The following is a 22,558-nucleotide window of genomic DNA, read 5'->3' on the forward strand; positions in this document are numbered from 1 at the left end:
TTATTCTCCCTTTAAAAGTGATACTGAGTTTCCATTTTAAGTGGGTATATCAAGGTAAAAACCACATCCCCCTGTTTAGCTATAGTACATACCTGATCAGCCAGGTACATTTTATCAACTGTGAACAAATGCTAAAGTCCTTCATAGCATGAGTAATTTTGGTCTAAGAACCAAGGTCATAAATACCATTCCTTAGCTGCTTTAAAATATTTTATAGATAGGTAGGTAGACAGACAGACAGACAGATAGAGGCTAAGTGAAGCTAAACCTCAAGCCTAATCTTGGCAAGTTAGATTCCTTCAACCCCCTACAGAAATTGATAACAAATGCAGGAGGCCCAGGATTGTGGGGTAGATTTGTGTAAGAAAGCGAGACTAACGAAAGCAGTCTCTAGACGGCAGACTTCTCCACTCGCTGTGCTCTTGAATCCGTAGTTTACAATGGTTTGCTCACGGACAGTCTGGCTGAGATTCTTGATCTTTTTCATTGGCTCACTCATTTGAATCCCAACTCAGCTGTAAACACCTTAAAGGCAGGGATCAATTTTACCACTTACCAAAATACAAAGCTTGCCCACAGTAACATTTGAATGACAGTTTGTAGAATAAATTAACTATTTGTCAGTTGGATTTCTGTCTAGGTTGATGACATCAAGAGTTCTAGCCAAGTGCGTCTCAAACAAATGTGAATGTGATTATGTTAAAATTCAGATTCTGATTAAAGACATCTAGGGTGGGGCCCAAGATTCTGCACTTCTAATAAGCTCTCAGGTGATTTAGAGGCTGCTGTTCCTCGGATCATGCTTTCAGAAACAAAGGTCTATCTCACTCCTGAGAGTCTTATTTCTGTGTGGCAGTGCTACATAGTGGTTAAAACTATGAATTGGAGTCAGAGACATGAGCTCAAATTCTACTCCTGTGCTTATAAATTGAGTAAATGCAGGACAATAATTTTTATCTCTGTGCCTTAATTTCTTCACATGTAAAAATTTGATAACAGTATCAATATTATATATGAATGTCATGATATGTAAATGAAATAATATATGAAAATATTAAGCAAAGTACTTGGCTTATGGCAAGCACTGAATAAACGGTAGCTATGCAGGCTCATGATTTTCCCCCCTGCCTATGCCTGAGATTATATATTTTAAAAAAAACCACCACCTTTGTAGGCTAAATGAGATTAAACCTGAAGATTAATCTTGCCAAGTTTGATTTCCCCAACACGCTTCAGGAATTGATAACAAATGCAAGAGGCCCAGGGTTGTGAGGTAGGTCCTAGTGAGAAGGCAAGACTAATGAAAAAGAGACTTAGAGGTGAGGTAGTAATGTGGGGTTCATTAGTGAAAAAGGCAGAATTTTATAGTAAAATAAAGAAGAAAAGGGCTAAAAAAGAATAGATAGCTAATGTGCTTAATGGGGAAAATGAAAAATGTTCACAAAATATAAAATTGGCCTTCAAAATGCTTCTATTTGTCCTATCTTGTGTCAGGTTACTCACCAGGAAGATGTTGAGACAAGGATTCATGGTGAGTGGTTTAGTGAGGAGGTGTTCTAGGAGAACCAGTAAGAAGAGTGTGGGGAGCTGGCTAAGGAAAGGGAGAAAGCCCAGCAAGGGAAGGCTGACTCTCAAGCAGCCTCACAGAGGGAAACTCGGCCTGAGCTCCAGGGAATTCCTGGAGTGTAAATTCGCCTTCAGGATGTCCTGATTTGAGGAGAGAGAGCTGGAGTTTTATTCATTGCTTTCAGGATACCCCAGAGAAATGGGAGAGACATAAATTTAAATCCCTACACATTTCTAATTCCCCACAGTGGTGGTAAAGCAGGCCCAGTGCCTGAAAGCAATCTTCCAATAAAGAGCCATAGGTCTTAGAGGTCCAAAGCCAAACCATACAGAAAGGAGGGAGGGGACACAAAATTGATAGATGCCAGACTACTAAATATTCAGTTACAAGGGTAACTTTATTGTTTATACCTTCCCAGGACAACTGCTAACAATGAAAGTAGTTATTTATCTATGAGATATTTTCAATGTCTATGGCTTATTGTGCGACATTAAACAGAAATGGCAATGCTTTTGAAGGTCAGAGTGACTTTCAAACATGAGTTTTTGTTTTGCTTTACTTTTGATTTTATCTTTTTAAAAATTGCTCTCTAATAGCAGAACCAGTGAAAGTAAGCCAAGGGACGTGTTAACAGGCGCTAACATATAGAGAAATTGAAATAAAAAATATGTACAGCCAGTGGGCAAAAATGGGTTTATAGTTCTTCATATGGAAAATAATACAATAATTAATAAATAATCATACAAAAATAAACTCTGTTTCTTGCATAGTCACAACTGCTAACTTCCTTTTGCCCACCCCTGTGTATATCATATATAGAAATTAGGGTGAGAATCAGTTATTGCCAAGTTGCTTAAAAATGAGTGTTGTAGTCCAAGAGGAGGATGTCTGAAAATGACATGCTGCAGTGAAATAAAGGACTGTACTGAAAATCTGGGTAACCCACATGACTTTAACAATTGTTTGCCGCTTTGCATTTCCACTTTCTGGAATGATAAACTATCATGATGAATATAGAGTTAAGCCAGTGATATAAAAATGATGTCCAAAATAGCTATGTGAATTTAAATTTCCCTGCCTGGCAGCATCTTACAGACTGAACATAGAAAGAGTCTTAGGGTAAAAATAAACCGGAATGTTCTGTTAATTCAAGTTCTCAAATCTAGTTCCATATTTCACATTGCACACAAACTGAATCTGAAATGAAAAACTAAAAATACTTGAATATATTTTTTGTACTTAAAAATACTGGAGTTGGAAGAAATTGCCTTTTCCCAAGGACAAGAAATATAGAATATTTCCCCCTGAAATTTTAAGAGTTCAGTTAGATAAGGTGAGCTTTAGATAAACCCTCAAAGAGCTGAAGCTTAAACTGGCACAGTATGTGTGTAATGTGTGTGCATGTATATAATACATATGCATTGTGTATATATAAAATCATATTTCTCAAATAAAATATATAAAATCATATTTCGCAAATAAAATATTTTATATACAGTAAGATAAAAATTTTGATTGTAAGAAATGACTGGCAGAAATAATTGGCACCTATTTAGGTTCCTTTCAAATACTTTAGAAACAAAAAGTCTTTCAAAAGAGCAAGAAAAGCTATAAATACTGAGAACAAAACTTAACTAGAAATATTCAAGACTTATGAAGAATAAATTAAATAACATAGCATAAATGACCAAAAAACCCCACAAAAGGCTTAAGAATTCCTGAATAAAAGGAGAGAGGTACTTTTAACATTTAAAAAATGACGTCTCTAAAAAGATGCATACTGCAGTATTTTAATAGCAATAAACTAGAACTCTAAATGTTTCTTCTTTTGGAATGATTATATATATAGTGGCCTATCCATATTATTGAACAATATACAGCTATTAGAAGAAATGAGTTAGGTCCATATAAACAAAGATGGAAGAAATCTCCAACATGTATATAATTAAGTAAAAAAAGCAAGTGACTGAAAAATATGCATCATTTGACTTATGTTTTTTAAAGCGATCTCTCCAATCTGAAAGGATACACACCAGCTTGTTAAAGGTGACCTGACCGACCCTCTGTGAAAAATGGAGAGATGGGTGCAGGTGACAGGGGCCATGTGAAGGGGAATTTCACTATTTTTCTATATGTCTGGAGTTATATTATTTTTCAAATTACAAAAAGGAAAATATTGAGAACATCTTATGAGTTGAGAAAAGCAGGGACATAGGTGAGCTCACTATGAAAGTCAGCCTCCAAATCCCTTGCATGGATGCACTCTAAGATCCAAAGGTGGCGACTGCAAATTGCAACAGGTAACAGTGTGTGTCCACAGGGGTGACAACCAAGGACAGCATAAGCAGAAACACGGAGCGCCTTTGCTGGCACATATGGTATTCCCATCATCAACATGCCTTTTCAGCTAAAAGTAATAAATCTCACTTTTAACTAAAAAACAAAGAAAGCATAGCCCCAATCTTTGCAATTTTTAAGTGATAAAATGTGATAACTTTGGCGAAATATATAAAATGCATTTTCTACGAAAGGGAAAATGTGGAACTAATAGAAATAAATCATGTTTTATAAGTTATTTGCAACTGACTGCTTTATATGAATCTACCATATGAGCCTATAATTACACCTTATAAACATGAAAAATAACTAAGCCAGCAGGAGGGATTTCTTTCCCTCAATAAAAGGACCATATGTCAGGGCAGAGGAAAACGATCACCTCCACCAAGGCCGCTTCGGAGCCTCGGCCCCTGCTCAGGACCAGCGCACCGCCAGCCTCCCGCCACCTCCGTGGTGACCTGGAGCAGGCTTTACTAGGACGTGAGTCCGCAGGCGGCCGAGCAGAGGCCTGCCGCTCACTCAGCAGTGGGACAGTCTGCACACAGAAATACTCGTCCTGAGAAGTTAGATGCAGCCCCTGGTAAATGCTGGTGCACAGCCCCCGTTCCGTCCCCCAGGGGAGGCGGCAGAGGTTAATGTCGCCAATGCTGAGCCCCGAGGAAGTCCCCGAATGCTCAGCGTAGCCCTTCAGGCAGCAGGCGTGATCAACCAGGGGACTGTCGCCAATCTAGTCGACAGGCCAGCAAGTCAGTTTTCCGTTTGAATCTTTCTCTCTATGGAGATACTGTTCTAGGTAAAGATATTTGGTTCCACTGTTGACTTTGATGGTCTGATGCTTTTGATCGTCTCGATAGCTTGTGGGAATAGGAGAGTCAGATTGCGCAGAGAAAGACGCCCGCTGTGACGCTCGCCTGATTCTTTTGGCCCTACACCTACCGTAGGACAAGTTAAATGGAACGGTAAGGGTGTCGTGAGTCACCCAGTCATTGTTTTATCCTCTATATTGATAAAAAAACACACAAAAAACCAAAACCTTATTAATTTTAAGTACATTTTTTTTCTTTAAAAATGTTTTGATTTATACTTTCAAAGCCAGAAAGATGCTTTTTCTCATTATATTGAAACTAGTCATTAGTAAATAGTTGTCATGTAAGATCATCTGCTTTCCAAGGCTCTTGACAGTGAAACGTCCTTGGCAAATACCTCACTACAAAAAGCAAGGTTTAACGTGCGGCTTCAGCTTTGTCTGGCTTTTATTTCAGGGTCAACCCTTCCGTCCCCTTTTTTCTCTCCTTTTTCCATTTGTTCTCATCATGGTATCTGTGCCTGCTTTTTCTTTATTTTTAATAGCCTTAGAGAGAGAAAAAGTTGATAAATATTTCAATGCATTCATTTTTTATTTACTTATGCAACAACAAATATGCTTAGTAGAATATTAAGAAAAGAAATAAATTTAAAAAGTAAAACTTTACTTGATCTAAAACTTAACACTTAGATAATACTGAATGACTTAGGGCCTTGATTACATTTCCAGTATCATAGCTAATTATTAAATTCTGTTAACCATCTTAGTTTTAAGCTTCATAGTTGTTTTTATAACTTTTTGTAACAACAACTCTCAATTTTATAATTTCCTATTCCATTGTTGGAATTTAGGGTAAATTAAGTGTTAACAGCGTTTATAAGAGAACAAGTCTCAAACTATACAGTGAAAGTATCTTATGCGTTTGTTCATTTCTTATTATGACAGAGCCTTACCTGGTAGGAGTTACGCTTAGGTGCTGACGGACTGATTAACGAACTAAATGCGTGGATGACAAGAGGAAAAAGGAAGACTTGGTTCTTTAAATAAGTAGGTGCAATGTCTTGAAGGAGACATGTACCATCATTTAATTGAAAGGATGATTAAGTATAGCATATTGTGCACTGGTCTGTAAAATGTATTGTGTATACTTACTACATATATTTATAATGAACACATACCTCTCATTCTGTGTCACCAACACAGATACTTAGCATTTTAGAGAATCTGTTTTATTAGTGAAATAAATACTACTAAGGAAGTTAATTATAAATAATTCTAGGAAGTGCTAACTGTATTTCCTTTATTTCGATTCGCATGTTTGCCATGTTTAATGTGGTGGTGAACCTTGAAATAAATGGCTTCACGTTGTTCAGGAAATAGAGAAGTGGTAGAACATGCTTCTCACTTTTAATACTTCACACGCGCCTCTTCAGCCACCGCTCTATTCTAGGAACATGAAGATGTAGCCAGAATTATGCGTAAGCAACACTCACACCAACACTGAATGACGGTGATGAATGGTCTGCAGGGCTTCACCAGAGAGCTGTTTCAGCAATAAAAATAGGAATAGGAATAGGACTGACCAGCAGCATGTCACTGGAAATCGGGTACCGAACGGTTTTCTCAAATGGTACACTCTGCACCGCTCATGTAGGCTCAGTAGGAATATATCATCTCTCACGTAATTGTCCTTTCCTAGGAAAAAACACAGGAAAATGACTCAAAAGCAAGATAAATGCAAAATAGAAAAACAACTTCTAGTAATTATACCTTTACAAATTAGAACATACAGTCCAAATATTATGTTGGCTATAATTTAATATCACTCTAGTTCTATTTTAAGTGTTATTTATATTGCTGACATGGCTTGGTAATCTTTTCCAAACAGATAGGTACATTAGGAACACATTTAAACCAATGCAGTGGAAATTCACAGCCATTAAGTTAAATAAAATGTTATAAAGGGTAAAACTTAAAAGAGAATATATTGGTCTACAAAAATGTGTTCCAGATGTAATCTAGGATATTTAGCTTGTTAAAATAAAATCACAGCAGCTTAATATTAATTAATAAATGTATGTATTCATCAAGGGACTGGAGAATCAGTCATTATGTCTTGCAAATGGACTAGGGAATATTATTTGATTCAATTATTATTCAGTTGATATATTTATTATATATGTTAAAATTATCTTTGTCATTATAAAACATTTCATCATCACAAAGTTCTATTGCTCAGCTCTGGAGAATTGAGATAAAATCAGCTATAAGAACTAGAAAATATTTTTTCTGAAGTTATAGTCTTGCATATAAATAATTCAAGATTTTCCTTTTAATCACCTCAATATTTCACTGACAGAGACAGCCTATAAGTAATGTCTACTGTACCCTCCTGACAGGTGTGACATGGATGTAATTATTTTTGTTTCTTTAGGGCACACCATGCTTTCTGTTCACCCTGGAACTGTGTCACCCTGGAATTAGTGAATTCCCAAGATTTCATCACTCCTTTACACTCAAATATTTTACTGTGATTGAAAAATCCAATTTTTCAACCTGGTTGATGCAAAGTAATTACTTTTCATCATTACATGCTGCCAAAGAACAGGAACATAAGGTTTACTAGTACTGGATGGTCCTACCATGAGAAAAATATATATATTATATATGTATATATAAATTAAAATATCTATATATCTATATCTATATATACATTAGTATATTCAGTGCTCATTCCCCAATAATAAATATGAAGTTTTCCTGCCAAGGCCTGAAAAATTCTTCTGGTTTTATGAGTTCTCTCTTTCCAAATGACTCCTCATTATGGTTATTTTATACCTTTTTTCTTCTTAAAGTCCTGCTTCCTTCCATCCTCACTTCCATCCTCAGATAGAGTGAATCACTGTAATATTTTTCTTTACTGAGATTAACGCCATCTACCTGTGCTTTCACATATAAGTTCTCCAATACATTTGTTTCTATACATTCTTATCTATAACTGTTCTCTCCCCTCCCTGATGTTGCCAGTCTTAGTTGGAAGAGAGCCTACCTTCTGCTCCGAAATAACTTTTCCAACCAGTGTCTTTAAATTCTATCCACTTTTATTCTTTCCCTAATGTCTTAAATCTCTAAGTCCTTCCTTGTTCTTCTTTATATCAGATAGGATTATATGGTCACAAACAACAGAGATTGTCCCTGGCCAAATAAAATTTATTGGAAACATCTGAATTTCTCACATTGCAGAAATATTTAGGGGTGGGGGAGGGGAAAGAAAAAAAACACAGGAAAGGGGCTGAAACCAGGGAAGCTCTAAAGATCCATGCAATGAGCTCAAGTCTGTCAGGACACCATGATTAAGGTAGGCTGACTCCAACCACTTTTTTCATATTTTGGCCTAGGGGAGAGCAGAGCACTTTAGCGAGAGCCCCACTGAGCTGAATACAAAGGGAAAGTGTAGTTTTCCTAAAGCAAAAGCAGGGTGCTGTTACTTGAAGAGACACTGCATGCTAGAAGCATAATCTACAAACCTCCTTTATACTCCCCCATTTAAAGTGGTATTGTGTATAAATACACACAAACACACACACTCTAAAATACTATCGAGACTTGCCTCTTATAACTATCATTTCATACCAATACATGTCATTAATTGAGCATTTGTCACATGAAAACACTTTCTAAATATTTTACATGAACTGTATTATTCATCCTTACAAGGACTGTCTTGAGAGGCACTATTATGATCCTCATTTTTTTCAGAAGAAGAAACCAAGTCTGTTGCTCAGTAGGGTTCCAACCTATGTCTGCCTGATTCCAAATACTGGCTTCTGAACAGAGACACTGTAATGTTTCTACTTGCAATGAGTTTTTCAAGCCAGTCCATGGTGTGTCACCTGTTTTTTATGTTTTTGCTGCATTAATACATTCTCTTTAGTCTTCTAAAAACTGCCTTCTGCTCCTCACAAGCCCTGGGAAACTGGTTCTCAGTTTATCAAAAACCTTTTTTCAGTCAAATCTAAGGCAGTTTCTATTTCTCTCAAATGTCTGTTTCCACAACACCATGGACCATTCTTGTTAAAATACTCTTTTCAGTTTTTGTGGCATCTTGCCCCTCTTGTCGTCCACTCATCTTCCGGTATGTCAAATCCTGAGGTGGTTCTTCTGCCTTTGGCATCATAACTCTAAGTGACTCCCTCAGCATATGAAATATAAGTGCTAACAGCAAAGAGCCCAAGGCCAAGGACAGAAACTTTACGCCAACTTTCTTAGAGAGCTAATCAAGTCTTACGGCCATCATTTCTCAATGCTATTTATGTCAAATGCTATATATTTATTTCTAACTCTTTAAATTCTGATATCATATTTGCAGCTGTCTGCAGAACATTAATCTTTCAAACTTACATGTAAAATGTATCTTAATTGGATGTCATTTGGAATTCTCTATTTTTGTATTAGCACCATTAGGCTGCTAAATCCTGCCAACTGTGTAACTTATTTCAGGAATTTTGCCTACATCATTGATATTGCCTTATAAATAATGAAATAATGATTGATTAATTAATGTTAGTCCTAGGTTTTCTCCAGTCACCCTGACCTCCAATACCAAGCAAGTCTAAACAGCATATTCCTCTCTGCTCACTTCCCCAGCGAGCCTTTACTGTGGAGTGAAGCCGAGATTTTAGCAGTCGTGGTGTCTGGTATGCCTTTCTGAGCATGAACCTACACTCCTATGTCCCTAAGAACTCATCATCTTCAATCCCTGCTAAGGAAGGCGGTTCCATGCAGCAGTCATAGATGTATAACCTTGACTAAGTTATTTAACTTTCTGTTCCTCAGTTTCTTTGTCTGTATGAAGAAGAGGACAATGGCAACCTTCTTACATACTGCTGTGAAGGAATACATTAAATGACTAATCAAATAGGTGAACAAGTCATCCCAAAGAGGGACAAGTGCTCTGATGGAAATAGATTGACTTATGTAATAGAGAAAATCAAATATGTAGAGGGTGATGGTGGACAGAGGGCTGCTTCATATAATCAATGGACATAGCCAACAGTCACCCAGCTCATATTCCCCCAGCTGGCACACAAAGATACCAGGAAATATTTTGTCAAGTATCTTCCCCAAATCATAAGTTTGTCCATGGCACATCCAAGAACATTAGCCTAGTAAACTTTACATAAATAAAATAATCTTTGTTTTGGTGACTTGTTCTTACTGAGTCTTTGCTGGCTGCCCCTGGTTTCTTTGTGTTTTCGCACATGCTCACCACATCATTTGTTCAGTGATGGGTTATGAACTACAAAGTAGAAAGCATAATACTCATTCCCATAGTCTCCTACCTGTGCTCAGAGTATACTATAGAAAACCCTGGAAAACTACTTTTTAAAGTTTTGTTTACCTTGCTCTTGTGACTCTGTTATTGAAAATAATGCTTTGATACTTGTTTAAATGGTAAGGAATATTTTATTCTTGACTTTTGTGATAGGGTTATTGCAATACAGGAGAGAGATTGGGCTCAACTCTGGGTTCAGCAAAGACCACCAGGGATGTATAGCCAAATAGCAGAGAGGGGAGTTGATGGAAAATTACTCTAAGAGGAGATGTCTAAGACAGGGAGATTCTTGCTAAACTGGCCTTACAAGATTCTTGCTAAAGGCAGACCAAGGACTTAGGCATCAAAACTGGGGGATGAAGAACCTGATCAGATATCATGAGTGATCAAATATCAAGGGTAGAAAAATGACTTAGCAGGATTGTTTCTAAAAGATGCACTCCAAATCCTCTTTATTTGTTGTTGTTTTTGACCCAACTCCACCCTATTATGACATAATATTTTGATAGCCACTATTGCTTGTCGCCTCATTTACCCCCTCCACCACTGAGTAAGAAACACTTATTTCCTTGGGGAGAGGGAACTTGGAACAATGGTATCGAATAGGATCCTAAACGCATTTTTCAAAACTTTTCCTGTGGTGGTTCGTCTGTTTTTGAATTCTGAAAACCGAGCTCTGCATGCTAAGAGTACATGTCTGAAGGACTCAGACCATGGGGTTATATAATGAACTACATAATGAGAGAAGGTGATGCAATCACATTTTAGAAGTCTTTCCAAAGAAAAGATTCAAATTAATTTCTGGGATAGCACAGGAGTTTGGAGAGGATTTGGAAGACAGAGTAAGAGAGTTTAGATGTGAGTGTGAAAGTCTGCTTTCAATTTTGCCTACCCTAGAGAAATCACAGGCAATCCTTGATAGGTTTGGCTAAACAAAAGCAGAGGGCACTTGGGAGTTTTGTCAGCACTCTGGCCTGGAACTGTGGAGATAGTTGAGACAACCATGCGGAGTGCACCCATGCCCTCGAGTAGGCATGGCAGGTTCCAGAAGACTAAGGGCTTCCGATGCCTCTTCTCTTCCCTTGAGTTTTGCTTAGCTTCCACAGGACACTGACAAGGTGTGAAGTATTTTTGCATGCCTGAGAATTAATAGCATGCATAGCTGATGAAGTGGCATTGGGAATGCGAGGGAAAGAACTAGTGTCAGCTGGGGAACGGGCCCCTAAACTGCTGTCTGGATGGAGGGTGTGACGACTACTCATTCCATCAGTACTGCCGGTGGCGGCCGAGGGGTGGGCGTATTCATCAAGAAGTGACCGTGAAGTTCACCCACCATCTGCCAAAAGAACAGGTAACTTATACCAGTAGAAGAGTGCCCACAGGTCAGAGACCCTTCTCTGGAGGCTGCGAGGATGACGTAGAAAGCCCTCCTGAGCTGAGATCACCTACAGAATACAGAAACAGAAGGAGGAATATTTATTCAAAAAAGACTGAGATTTTAAACACAGACATTTTATTAAACTGGCAAAGTCAAATTTCCTGCTATCAGCAGAAATTAGAGTTTGAGAGCTAAGTTCAGTAGGAAACGAAAATGGTAATGCTCAGCATGTGATAATGTAATGTGAAATTTTAAACTGGCTACACTACCACATTTACTCAAGAAATAAAACTTCACAATTTCCACCGAAACTCTTATTTAAACAATGGGAAAATAATAGTAAGTCACCTCAGAAAGTTGTTATGAAGATTGAATGCTTTAGTACATGCAAAAATCCTAAAAAGTATTAGCTATTATAATTACTGATTATATCTAGGTTCATGTTGATTTTGATACAGCAACTTGCTTTGTATATCGAGGCACTGCATGGGGTCTCATGAGTCAACATAATTTTGGTATCATTTACTCCTTTTGAGAATCTAATGATCCTCCCAATAAAACTGAACAATGAACAACAAATTTTTCATATAATTTCAGGAGTTCAAAAATAACTCAGGCCCATCCTTTGAGCCTCTAAAAGTTGACAGACCCTATGTTGAAAGTCCCTGGTCTCCTATACATTTGAAATAGTATCTACTGCTAAGGCAGTAAACCTTCAAGGAGCTAGATTTTTTTTTTCTTGCTTTTGATAGGAAAACTAAATTTGTCCCTTCAAAATATTTTCTTAGAGAACGAGAAAGACAATAAACAGACTCTAACACCGCAATTACACAGATGTTGGCTTTATCTGAAAAGGATTTTAGAACAACTATCACATCAATGATTCAGTGAGCAATTATAAACACTTATATAAAAAAAGGAAAGTCTCAGTAAAGAAATAAACAATATAAAGAAAAAGCCAAGTGGAAACTTTAGAAATGAATAATATAATAACAGAAATAAAAAAATCAATGGAAAGCAGAGAGGCAAGAGTCAGTGAACTCAAAGAAAGAACAGTAGAAATTACCCAGCATGAACAAGAGAGAGGAAATATGCTAAGGTAAAAAATATGAACAGAAACTCAGTGACTTCTTGAAATAAATCAAAATATTTAATATCATGTCATTGGACTCTAGGAAAGAGGAGGAAGTGGGTAGGGCTGAAAAATATTCTAAGAAATAATGGCTGAAAAATTTAATTTGGCCGAAGACACAGCCTATAGATTCAAGGTTATCAAATCCCAAATAGGACAAACCTAAAGAAATCTACACCAAGATACATCATAATCAAACTTCTGAAAACTGTAGAAAAAGGGAAAAAAACTTAAAGCAAAAAGAGAGAAATGACATTTCACCTATAGGGAAAAACTATTCAAGTGACAGATTTGTGATGGTACACCAGAGGTGGGGAGACTTTTTTCTGCCAAAGGCCATCGGATATTTATAACGTCATTCGCAGGCCATACAAAATTATCAACTTAAAAATTAGCTACAAAAAAAGTTCCTAGATTTATTGAAGTTTGAGTCCCGCCTGCAGCTGCCTTGGCAGGGCTGGACCAAATGAGTTCGCCGGCCGGACGTTCCCCACTGTCATAAATCATGGATGCCAGAAGGAAATGGCACATTTTTAAATGCTGGAAGAAACAACCTGACATATCAGCCCTAACTTCTCTATCTAGCTGTGTTATTCCTTCAGGAATGAAGGGAAAAATCAAGACATTCTCAGATGAAGGAAAATCAGGACACTGTGACACCAAAAGATTACCCTAAAGAATGACTAAAAGAAGTCCTTGAATATTCATGATTTTAATTGTTTTTCTAAAGGAAGATACAGTTATTATTCTTATTCCAATTGTATGAGAACATGGAAGCTTAGAACACTGACAGAATGTATCAAGGTTGTCCAGAGATGTGTCATAGGATAAAAATCAGTCTTAAAAGAAAACCATTTATCAAGGTTTTTAATTTATTTCCCTTTTTGTCGCCTCAATTACACTTTAGTCCCCCCACCATAAAAAAACATTTTTAAATCTTTAACTCTTAAATGGAATTATAAATGCCTTTCAATTGTAATATTGTAATAGTAAGTGTAATATTCCATTCACAGAACTAGACCATAAAAATGGGTATAATATCTTTAACAAATTGCAGGAACCATATTCTTCAAATATCCTGCCTTAGCTAATGTCTATAATGACAAACAGCGAAATCATTTTGAATCTACTGGGGCCAATTTACTGGTGCAGTGGGCAAGGTCCAGTGCTTCCAGCTGTAATTAGAAAATGGTGCCTGCTCTCCATTAGTTTTGGTTACTGCAGCAATTCCATATGCAACCCATGCCTGCTGACTAGTGAACTAGATCATGTATCTTCTGTAAATTGCTCGTTAGTCGCTTGTAATTTATTTTATGTTTCCAACAACAATTTCAAACCAGCAATGTCAGGAACACATGTTTTTACACTTATTGAAAAAACAGACCAGAGAATGTGTGCCTTGAACCTCATCGTCACTCTTGGCTATTAATGTTTATGTAAAATACTGAATATGTTTGAAAATTATCAAAGATTGTGAAGGTGATTTTTTAAAACATAAGCTAGAAAACATACTCCGTTTCTGCCAAGAATATTTATTATAAAATTGTAAGATCTCATCTCTGCGTTGTTTTTCCTATACTGCATTTTGATAGTCAATTTATTAGTGATATATTATTTGAAATTTGATATTAACATCCCTGCTGGATTTAATTCAGTTAATATTCTTAAGGTACATAATATGTCTTATATTAGCAAAGAACTTGACCCATTGTCCACGGGTGCATCTGTAATCAGTGAAAGCTAACAATGTACTATTTTCTTATTCTATTTTGGCATATTGTCAATGCTCATAAATACATAGCCTCAAACAGAATATCTTACCAAATAAGTATTGATAATGTGTCAGATGCACGGCGTAACTATGAATATTTCATAGCTATCCCATAGAGCTTTGAAAATCAGGGTAAAATATCCAATATTGAGCTATACATATATCTATGACTCACATATTGCTTTCCAGACAGTTTCTTTTAAGAAATGAGAAATTTGGTTCATAACATAAAAATATATAAGCTAAATAAATTGGTTTGTAAACTTTTTAGTACATTATATTCTGACATATTAGTAGGCGATCAATGCTTATTAAATAAATGAATAAGAATTTGCAACACAAATATAAAACTGAAAGGTTACATATACAATGAGGGGGCTTTGTTTGTACTGATAAACACATATTTTTTAAAATTTTTTTTAGAATTTAAAGTAGTAACGTGTGAAACCCAAATTTCAAATGCATCCCTAACATTGAGATTATCATAGACTTCATTCACAGCATGGAAAGAGTATTTGTGGAATATGTGTAAATATAAAATATAAACTGATTATTCACATTTTATATGCCTATACTTATACTTCTGCATTACTGCATATAATTTTTTTTAAGATTTAAATCCTGATCATTCATGAGATAAAAGGATAAAAACCACAATAGACTACAAAACACTGACGCTCTTTTGAACTCAAGCCTTTATCCCAATATTAAGAGTAATGAAGCTTCAAGAGACAGTTGTAGACACATTAATTACTGTAATTATTCAAGGTATTTTCCTTAGGGCCACCATATTTCTAAGCCAAAAGGTCATTCTTAGCCCACTATGGCAATTAGTATCTGATAAATGATGCTACTGCCACACTTCTAATATAGTGATTGATCATTTCTAAATTCCTGAGAGAAATCAATGATTCTTTCCTGAAGCATTTACATTAACTAATTTATGTTAATATGAATACTCTATATCCACAATTTGCTAGGGAAGATGGGCCATTCTATTTATACCTAGTTACTACTATAGAGCTTTGGGGTAGTTTCAGAGCTTCAAAATACATATAAACGCTATAAAGATCAAGTAAAATTGGGCAATTTAACCACAGCAACTAAATCTTGACATTGCCAAATGTTGACTGAACTCAAATTCAACAAAGAAGTGTTGACAGATTTTTCAGATTGGTTATAGCTTAGAAAATGTTACCATATACTGGAGACTGCACTTTTTGTTTGGATTTATACTCCTTGTATCTACTACTAAACTGACTTCCATTTCTTAAAGATATGACCCTAAGGGTGATGTTCTAATCAAATGTTTCCTCCATTCCTGTACCTTTTATTTTGTTTACTCCATTCTTATGCATTCATAAGTAGTTATCAACTGCTTAAGGTATGTCAGTATAGCGTGAGCGCCTTGATGTTCCAGCAACAGAGGCAGTCTCCCTCTCACTGAGCTTATGCTCTAGTGGAAAAGACAGACACACAACAACACGAACACAATCTCCCTCTCACTGAGCTTATGCTCTAGTGGAAAAGACACACACATCAACAACACGAACACAATTAATAGGAAAATGGGTGGTCTGAAGGAAAATAACAGGGTGAGATATATTTAGATAGAGGCATTGTGGGAAGAAAATGAAATTAAAGTGAGAAGGGGAGGAACTGGGTGATAACATTCTTAGCTGAAGGAATAATGAAAGTAAAGGTTCTAAGACAGGAAAAAGCTCAGCCTATTCCAAGAGCTGAAAGAAGTCCTGGATTTTGGTCTACAAATTGGCTTACTATGGAATAGCTTATCACTGTAAACAGGTGAATTATGTGGGTGTAGATTCTAGTGTAGACAGAGGTAGTAGGAAACAAAGTTCTCTTCCAATTACTTCACATTTCTCAGGGAATATGAAAGCCCACGACTTGAGCTGTTAGGTGGAGTATGGACTGTTGAAGTGCAATAAAGAAAGGAGAAAAACCAGCTAACTGTAATGAGCTGGCAGAGAGATGATGGAGGGGTGACCATACAAATTTATCAGCCCAACCAGGAAACTTTAGAGAATCAAAGGGGACATTCGTACTCATTATGCCAGGACAATAGGTATAACTCAAATCTTTCCTGAGCAAACAAGAATTTATGGTCACCCTAGCCTACCCTAGGGGGATGAGGGAAAATGGAGATAAGGGGAAATATGTTGATGGAATGAGACGGTTAAAGAGGAATTCAAGCATAATTTTCAGGTTTCTAGCTTTTTACTGACAAACACATGGGAGTAAGCAGGCTTATAAGTTAGGGATATAGATTTCTGTCTTGGATGTGTTTGGTTGAGCAGCTTGTGAGACATTTATATGGGGATATGGTCCCGAAGCTCTGAGAGCTCTGGGCTAGAGATATAAATTGTACACAAAGGTAGTATTTAATTAGATGAGATCAAAACGGTAAGAGTGTATACAGAAGAGGAGCCACACTATTAAATTGTGAGAAACCCCGGGAAAGGTTGGTTAGGGGAGAAGTTAGCCAGAAAGTCAGACTGAGAAAAAGTAGCTAGAAATATAAGAGGAAACCAGGATAAAGTGGTGTCACATAAGTTATGAGAATTTGAAGCCTAGTTTCAAGAAGGGAGGGGTCAAAATGTCTCAAGTTGCAGAAAAGTCAACTAGGTTGATACCAGAAAACTGTCCTTTGAATTTGGCATCATGGAGGTAATTGTGACCTCGACAGGACTTATTTCAGAGGTGTATTGAAGACAGAAATAAGACTGATGTGAGTTAGCTTTTCAAACCATTTCTGTCAACACATGAAGTTTGTTTAAAGAAAACTGCACTACTGGGGAGTTAATAAAAAAATTACCAAAGTAAACCATACTGATAGAAAAAAAGGTGTTTTGTTGCTTTAAAACTTTTTTTTCTTTGAAAACTGTTTTTTAATCTCACTCAAGGATATGTTTTTATTGCCTTTTTTGAGAGAAAGAAGAAGGGGGAGAGAGAAACATCAGTCTGCCTCCCTTACCAGCCGGGGATCAAACCTGCAACCTTTTGGTGTACAGGATCACGCTCCAACCAACTGAACCACCTGGCCTGGGTGAATAGCAGTATCTTCATCTTAGAAATGGTCCTTCTAAAAAGCAAACTATTGTTAATTGCATGGCTTTAAATAGGATACTTCCAATGCCATCTCCTCTATCCAGAAAACCCATGGTACCACAAGCCAGTCCTTACATATTATAATTACACCTATTATAAATTAGCACCTACAGTGGTATTTTGGACACATGAAAGTGTAGATTTGGTGGGAGCACTGAAACTTTAATTCTGTAAACCAGATATTCAAGTAATCAATACAGAACGCTGCCCATGGAGAACTGGGACCTGGGCTGAGGCCTAAAACTTGTCTTTTCCCAAATGCAACGTCATGCACCACTCTCAAGAGCTGACAACAGGTCTGTCCAGATGCTAAGACCAGGGACGTCAAAATCGCCATCCTGCACCTTCCAGGACTCCAGGGCCCTCAGAACTTCATCTTTCAGAGGTGAAGGGGCCTGACAAAGGCTTTGAAACCTGCCGTACAACTCCTCCCAGGGCACATCTCGGGCCTCATCTCCAACCCAAACGCCCTTCTGGAGGTCGTAGTGCAGATGTCTGCTCCAGTCCGTGAGCAGGCCCAGATAGGCCCGGAACAGCTCCGGGTGGCGGCCCGCCACCGAGGCCAAAAGCCCAGCTGGGAGGCTGCGGCAAAAAGAAGCCAAGATATCCGACTTCTCCAGCAGCCAGTGAACCAGCTCGTCACGCCCCTCTCCCGGGGTTCTGGGGCTGCCCAGTTCCAGCTCCTCTCTGGGGGGCCGGGGAGACGACGAGGGCAGCAAGAGAGCGGCCGCTGCCACCCCCAGGAAGCTGTTCGGGGGCAAGCGCTCCCACAGGCTGCCGAGCAACCCGCGGGCGCCGTCGGCTCGGGCCTCGCCCGCCTCCTGCAGACGCCGCCGCAGCAGCTCCGCCTGGGTCTTCATCAGGGAATCGTCCCGAAGGGCCGCGTTCTCTCCGAAAGCGCTGGCGCGCAGCAGGTGGGCAGCGGACCGGCGGCGGGCGAGGAGGGCCAGGCTGCCCTGGAGCGTCTCCTCTTCGGCGTCCCGGGCGCCAGGGCCGGGAAAGAGCTGCTGCAGCAGGCAGTGAAAGGCGGCATCGCCCAGGGCCCGGTTCTCCAGCAGGCGCTGCGACAGCAGGAGGTCGCAGCGCCCCAAGTCCCGGAAGTTCGTCAACCCGGGGATGGTAGCGGGCCCAGAGGCGTCCGCCGGCTTCCACTGGCCGTGCAGCCGCCGCTCCAGCGCCGTGCGAATGCGGCCATGGCGGCCAAAGCGCCTGTGGACGTGGCGCATGTAGCGAGCCCACTGGAGGGCCCTGCGCACGGTCGCGGGGTCCCAGCTGCGGACGTGAGTGGTGCGGGAGACGGCCAGAACCTCAGAGAAGCGCTCCAGGTGCTGCAGGAGCGATTCCATGGCGGCGCGCAAGGGTCTTACTTCCGCTTTCACCTAGGAGACGGCAGCTCCCTGCGAGCCGATTGGAGTGTCCGTGCAATGATACGCCTCCGTGCTCATTTGCTATTGGGCGAAGTCGGTGTCAATCTGGCAACTCCTCTTTAATCCGGGTACTTTGACTCTGAGAAACTTAAACCGGACCAACGGCGCGGCGGACGTGCTCGCCGCCTCACTCTAGGCGGAGGGAGGTAAGTGCAGGGCGTCCCAGCCGGAGCTCCGAGGGCCGCGCGAGAGACGCTGTTGTCACGAAAGTCCCCGCGCTGCCTTTCGCCGTGGAAATAATCCCTAGGAGAAATTTCCAGAGTTTTGCTTGAGAGAATCTGTTGAGGGTTATCATACATAGTCGGGTAATGCCAGAGACATGCCGATACAGATTTTTAAATGTTATTAAATGAAAATTTTAGTTCCATTCGGTCTCGTAAAAATGCACTGACTCCCATCACGAATGCCAGGCCCTGCGCAGAAGTGGACCTGCGCACGGTTCCTTCATTATCAGGGCGGGAGCAGGTTCGTTTAAGCGAATAGTAAACTTAAAGGTTAACACTTTATTAAAGATTTATTTAAAAATTTTTAACGTATTAGAAGTTAGTAAGTTATTAAAAGGTTAATATTTTATTAAAATTTTTTAAAAATTAAAATTTCATTTTAAAATAGCACTTTTTTGTTTTGTTTTGTTTTCAGGATTTCCAAGGCAGAATAGCTTACTTAACTCTTATTTTTACACAAGTTACTAATTGAGAGAAAGAGTGTTTAAAAAGCAAGTAACAAAAACAAATGCTCTGCTGGTTTGTGGGAGGAGAGGCGGGAGGAAGGAGGACCCATTTCTGGACTGTCCTCGAGTAGTCGCTTAGCTATGTATTCAGCGAGCACTTGCCAGCTCCCAGGAGACTCATTTTCCAAAAGCCCGCAGCAGTTTCTAACTTATCAGAGTTGATGACATAACTCATTTGAGCTGAATTTCTTCCCAGTCCTTAAGACAACAAGAAAAACTATTCTAATAAGTAGTCAGAATTGGTGTTTTGTTTTGCTTTGCTTTAACAAAAATGTCAGAGGAGGAGAGTTATTTTTCATTTATTAAACTCAGCATTCCCACACCTTTAAAAAAAAAACATACAAAAAACTCAAAGCAAGAAATGGTGCTTATGCTGTTAATTTTATTATTTGATATTTTCAGTTAGCCCAAACTCTTATTTGGTCCCAAGGTAGTTACTCGATTTTATCTGAAGGATACCATGTATCCTAAAATTCTTTGTCTTAGCTACTAGAAACTTTGAGCCAGATGTGCATTCTGCCTTAAGCAGTTATGTAGGCTTTGCTAATTCATTTATTTATTCTTTTTAAAAAATATATCTTTATTGATTTCAGAGAGAGGGAGGGAGAGAGAGAAAGATAGAAACTCGATGATGAGCGAGTCCTCACTGATCGGCTGCCTCCTGCACGCCCTGGACTGGGGATCAAGCCCGCAACCCGGGCATGAGCCCTGACCGGGAATCAAACCGAAATCTTTTGGATCTGAGGTTGACACTCAACCGCTGAGCCACGCCCAGCCAGGCCATTATTTATTCTTATATTGAGAGTTAATATGTCATGTAGTGTATAAGAGTGAAAATTTAGTGATCAGTAAAGGTGGTCCTTGTCGTAGTGAAGGAGTTCATTTCCTAGCATTGAGGAGAGAAATTAAAAGTAACCTCAGATGTGATAGGATATAATGGAGGTGGATATCTAAGACTTAAGTGATAAGGAAGGCCTCTTTAAGAAACTGACTTTTCCCCTAAAAGCTCAAAGACGAGTGCAGAGAAGTTTTCAAGGCCAAGGAAACTGTTAAATACACAGGACCTGAGTTGATAGAGCCCAATCCTTTCAAGAAGGTGAACAAATTCCAATAAAGATGCCTTCAGTTCAGGATGGTGGTGAGACATGGCAAGAATTGTGTAGATTAATTTTAGCTTCATATCTTTTCACTTCTAAAATATTTTTTAATTTAAATTTTAGTTTTCAATTACAGTTTACACTCTGTTATTTTGTGTTAGTTTCAGGTGTACAGCATAATGGTTAGACAATCACATACCTTAAAAAGTATTCCCCCCAATATTTCCAGCTGGCACCCTACGTAATCAATATTATTGATTATAGACGAGTGGGTAAAAAAAGTGGTGGTACATATATAAAATGGAGTATTACTCGGCCATAAAAAAGAATAAAATCTTAACCATTTGCAACAGCATGGATGGACCTAGAGGGTGTTATGCTAAGGGAAATAAGTCAAAAAGAGAAGACAAATACCATATGATTTCACTTACATGTGGAATCTATAGAACAAAATAAATGAATAAACAAAATAGAAACTGACCCATTGATACAGAGAACAGACTGATAGTTGACAGGGGAGAGGGATTGGGAGCTGGGTGAAAATGGTGAAGGGATTAAGAAGTAAGTACAAATTGGTCGTCAGCAAATCTTCTATATATGCTTCTCAAATCCTCTTTGGTGGACTGGCTTGTGCCTTAATGTGAAAAAGGCAGGAAAGCACTGTTCTAAGGTAGGCATCCTAGCACAGTTAGCTAAGGAAAGGGGCAGAAGAAAGGGCAGTGTGATTCAAGAGATTAGCCAAAGAACACATGCATGACACACGGACACAGTCAACAGTGTGGTGATGGCCAGAGGGGGGAGTGGGGGCTGGGTGGAGGTGGGCAAAGGAGAGGGGGATGGGACATCTATAACAGTGTCAACAATAAAAATAAAGTTATAAAAAATAGGACAGAGAGAAAGTTAGTTGGCTAGTTATATTACATTTGTTCTTCCCATATCGCCCCATCCATTTGTTCCTTTTTCCCCCCTGCTCTGCACAGAGGACTGACCTGATTCCTGTTGACTGTGACTCGCTGCTGAATGGATCAGTGCGAGGCATCGGTAGGCAATCAGGAGAAGAGAGATACAGGGTTTTTCTTTGCTCTGCTCTCTGCTAAGGCATTGGTATTCTGGTTTCTTCCTCTGAAAGTTCTAAGGCCTCCCCAAGTTTCTGATAGCACACAGTACTTCCTGCAGCCCTAGAGAATTCCTGCTGTTGCTAATCCCTGGATGTCCTGACATACCCTGTAGATTCCCTTAACTCTGGCCACACTCCTGTAAATATTGCTCTGTTAAATTTTCTAAATCCCTGCTGACTGTGCCTGTTTCCTGCCATGACCTTGACTGAAACAGTTAGTTGCCTGAGTTTTCAGCCATTCTTATAATTAACATAAGTCTCTGTGAGTCATATTATCAATTATTATGTGTTTAGGGAATGTTGAGTAGTCTAGGGATCGATGACCAAGTCCTATCGTTGTCATACACTCCTGCCAATCTGTCAGAAAGTCATCATCGTTAATGATGCATAAAAAATATATAACAGAACAATGTAAAGTGTTTTCATAAGTGTAATTAAGTAAAGGGAAAAAACATTTAAAGTAATGGTGATATTAAGTGGTCATTTTGTGTTTTTTTAATTTGGAAAAATTAAAAAGTTTGCAAGTATTTTAGACACCTACTTTAGAATATACATGTGTCTAGAAATATATATGTATATATCTATACATAGATAATAAGTCAGTGAAATCCATAATTCTGCAAATCTCCTGTTTAGTGTGGGAAATGGTAGATGTTTGTACATGGACCCAGATTGCGAAGACTTTGGAATACTGCGCTAAGGAGTGGGATGTGTGTTGAATTGGCACTCGGGT

The 22,558-nt window shown here is 38.7% G+C and overlaps 2 protein-coding genes across 2 annotated transcripts in view; one reads left to right on the forward strand and one right to left on the reverse strand.

The window, feature by feature from the left end:
• Nucleotides 1-13,250: 13,250 nt before the first annotated feature.
• On the reverse strand, nucleotides 13,251-18,815 carry FANCF (FA complementation group F). The gene has a single exon (XM_087821783.1). The coding sequence runs from the start codon at nucleotides 18,798-18,800 to the stop codon at nucleotides 17,721-17,723; it is 1,080 nt and encodes a 359-aa protein (XP_087677909.1). The 5' UTR covers nucleotides 18,801-18,815; the 3' UTR covers nucleotides 13,251-17,720.
• Nucleotides 18,816-19,004: 189 nt separating this feature from the next.
• Nucleotides 19,005-22,558, forward strand: part of GAS2 (growth arrest specific 2) — a 133,877-nt gene continuing 130,323 nt past the window's right edge. The window contains exon 1 of the mRNA XM_087821787.1: nucleotides 19,005-19,027. The gene's annotated coding sequence lies outside the window, so the exon portion shown is untranslated. The remainder of the gene's footprint in view (nucleotides 19,028-22,558) is intronic.

The sequence above is a fragment of the Miniopterus natalensis genome, chromosome 11 (genome assembly GCF_054644295.1).
Source record: "Miniopterus natalensis isolate mMinNat1 chromosome 11, mMinNat1.hap1, whole genome shotgun sequence".
Lineage (NCBI taxonomy): Eukaryota > Metazoa > Chordata > Mammalia > Chiroptera > Miniopteridae > Miniopterus > Miniopterus natalensis.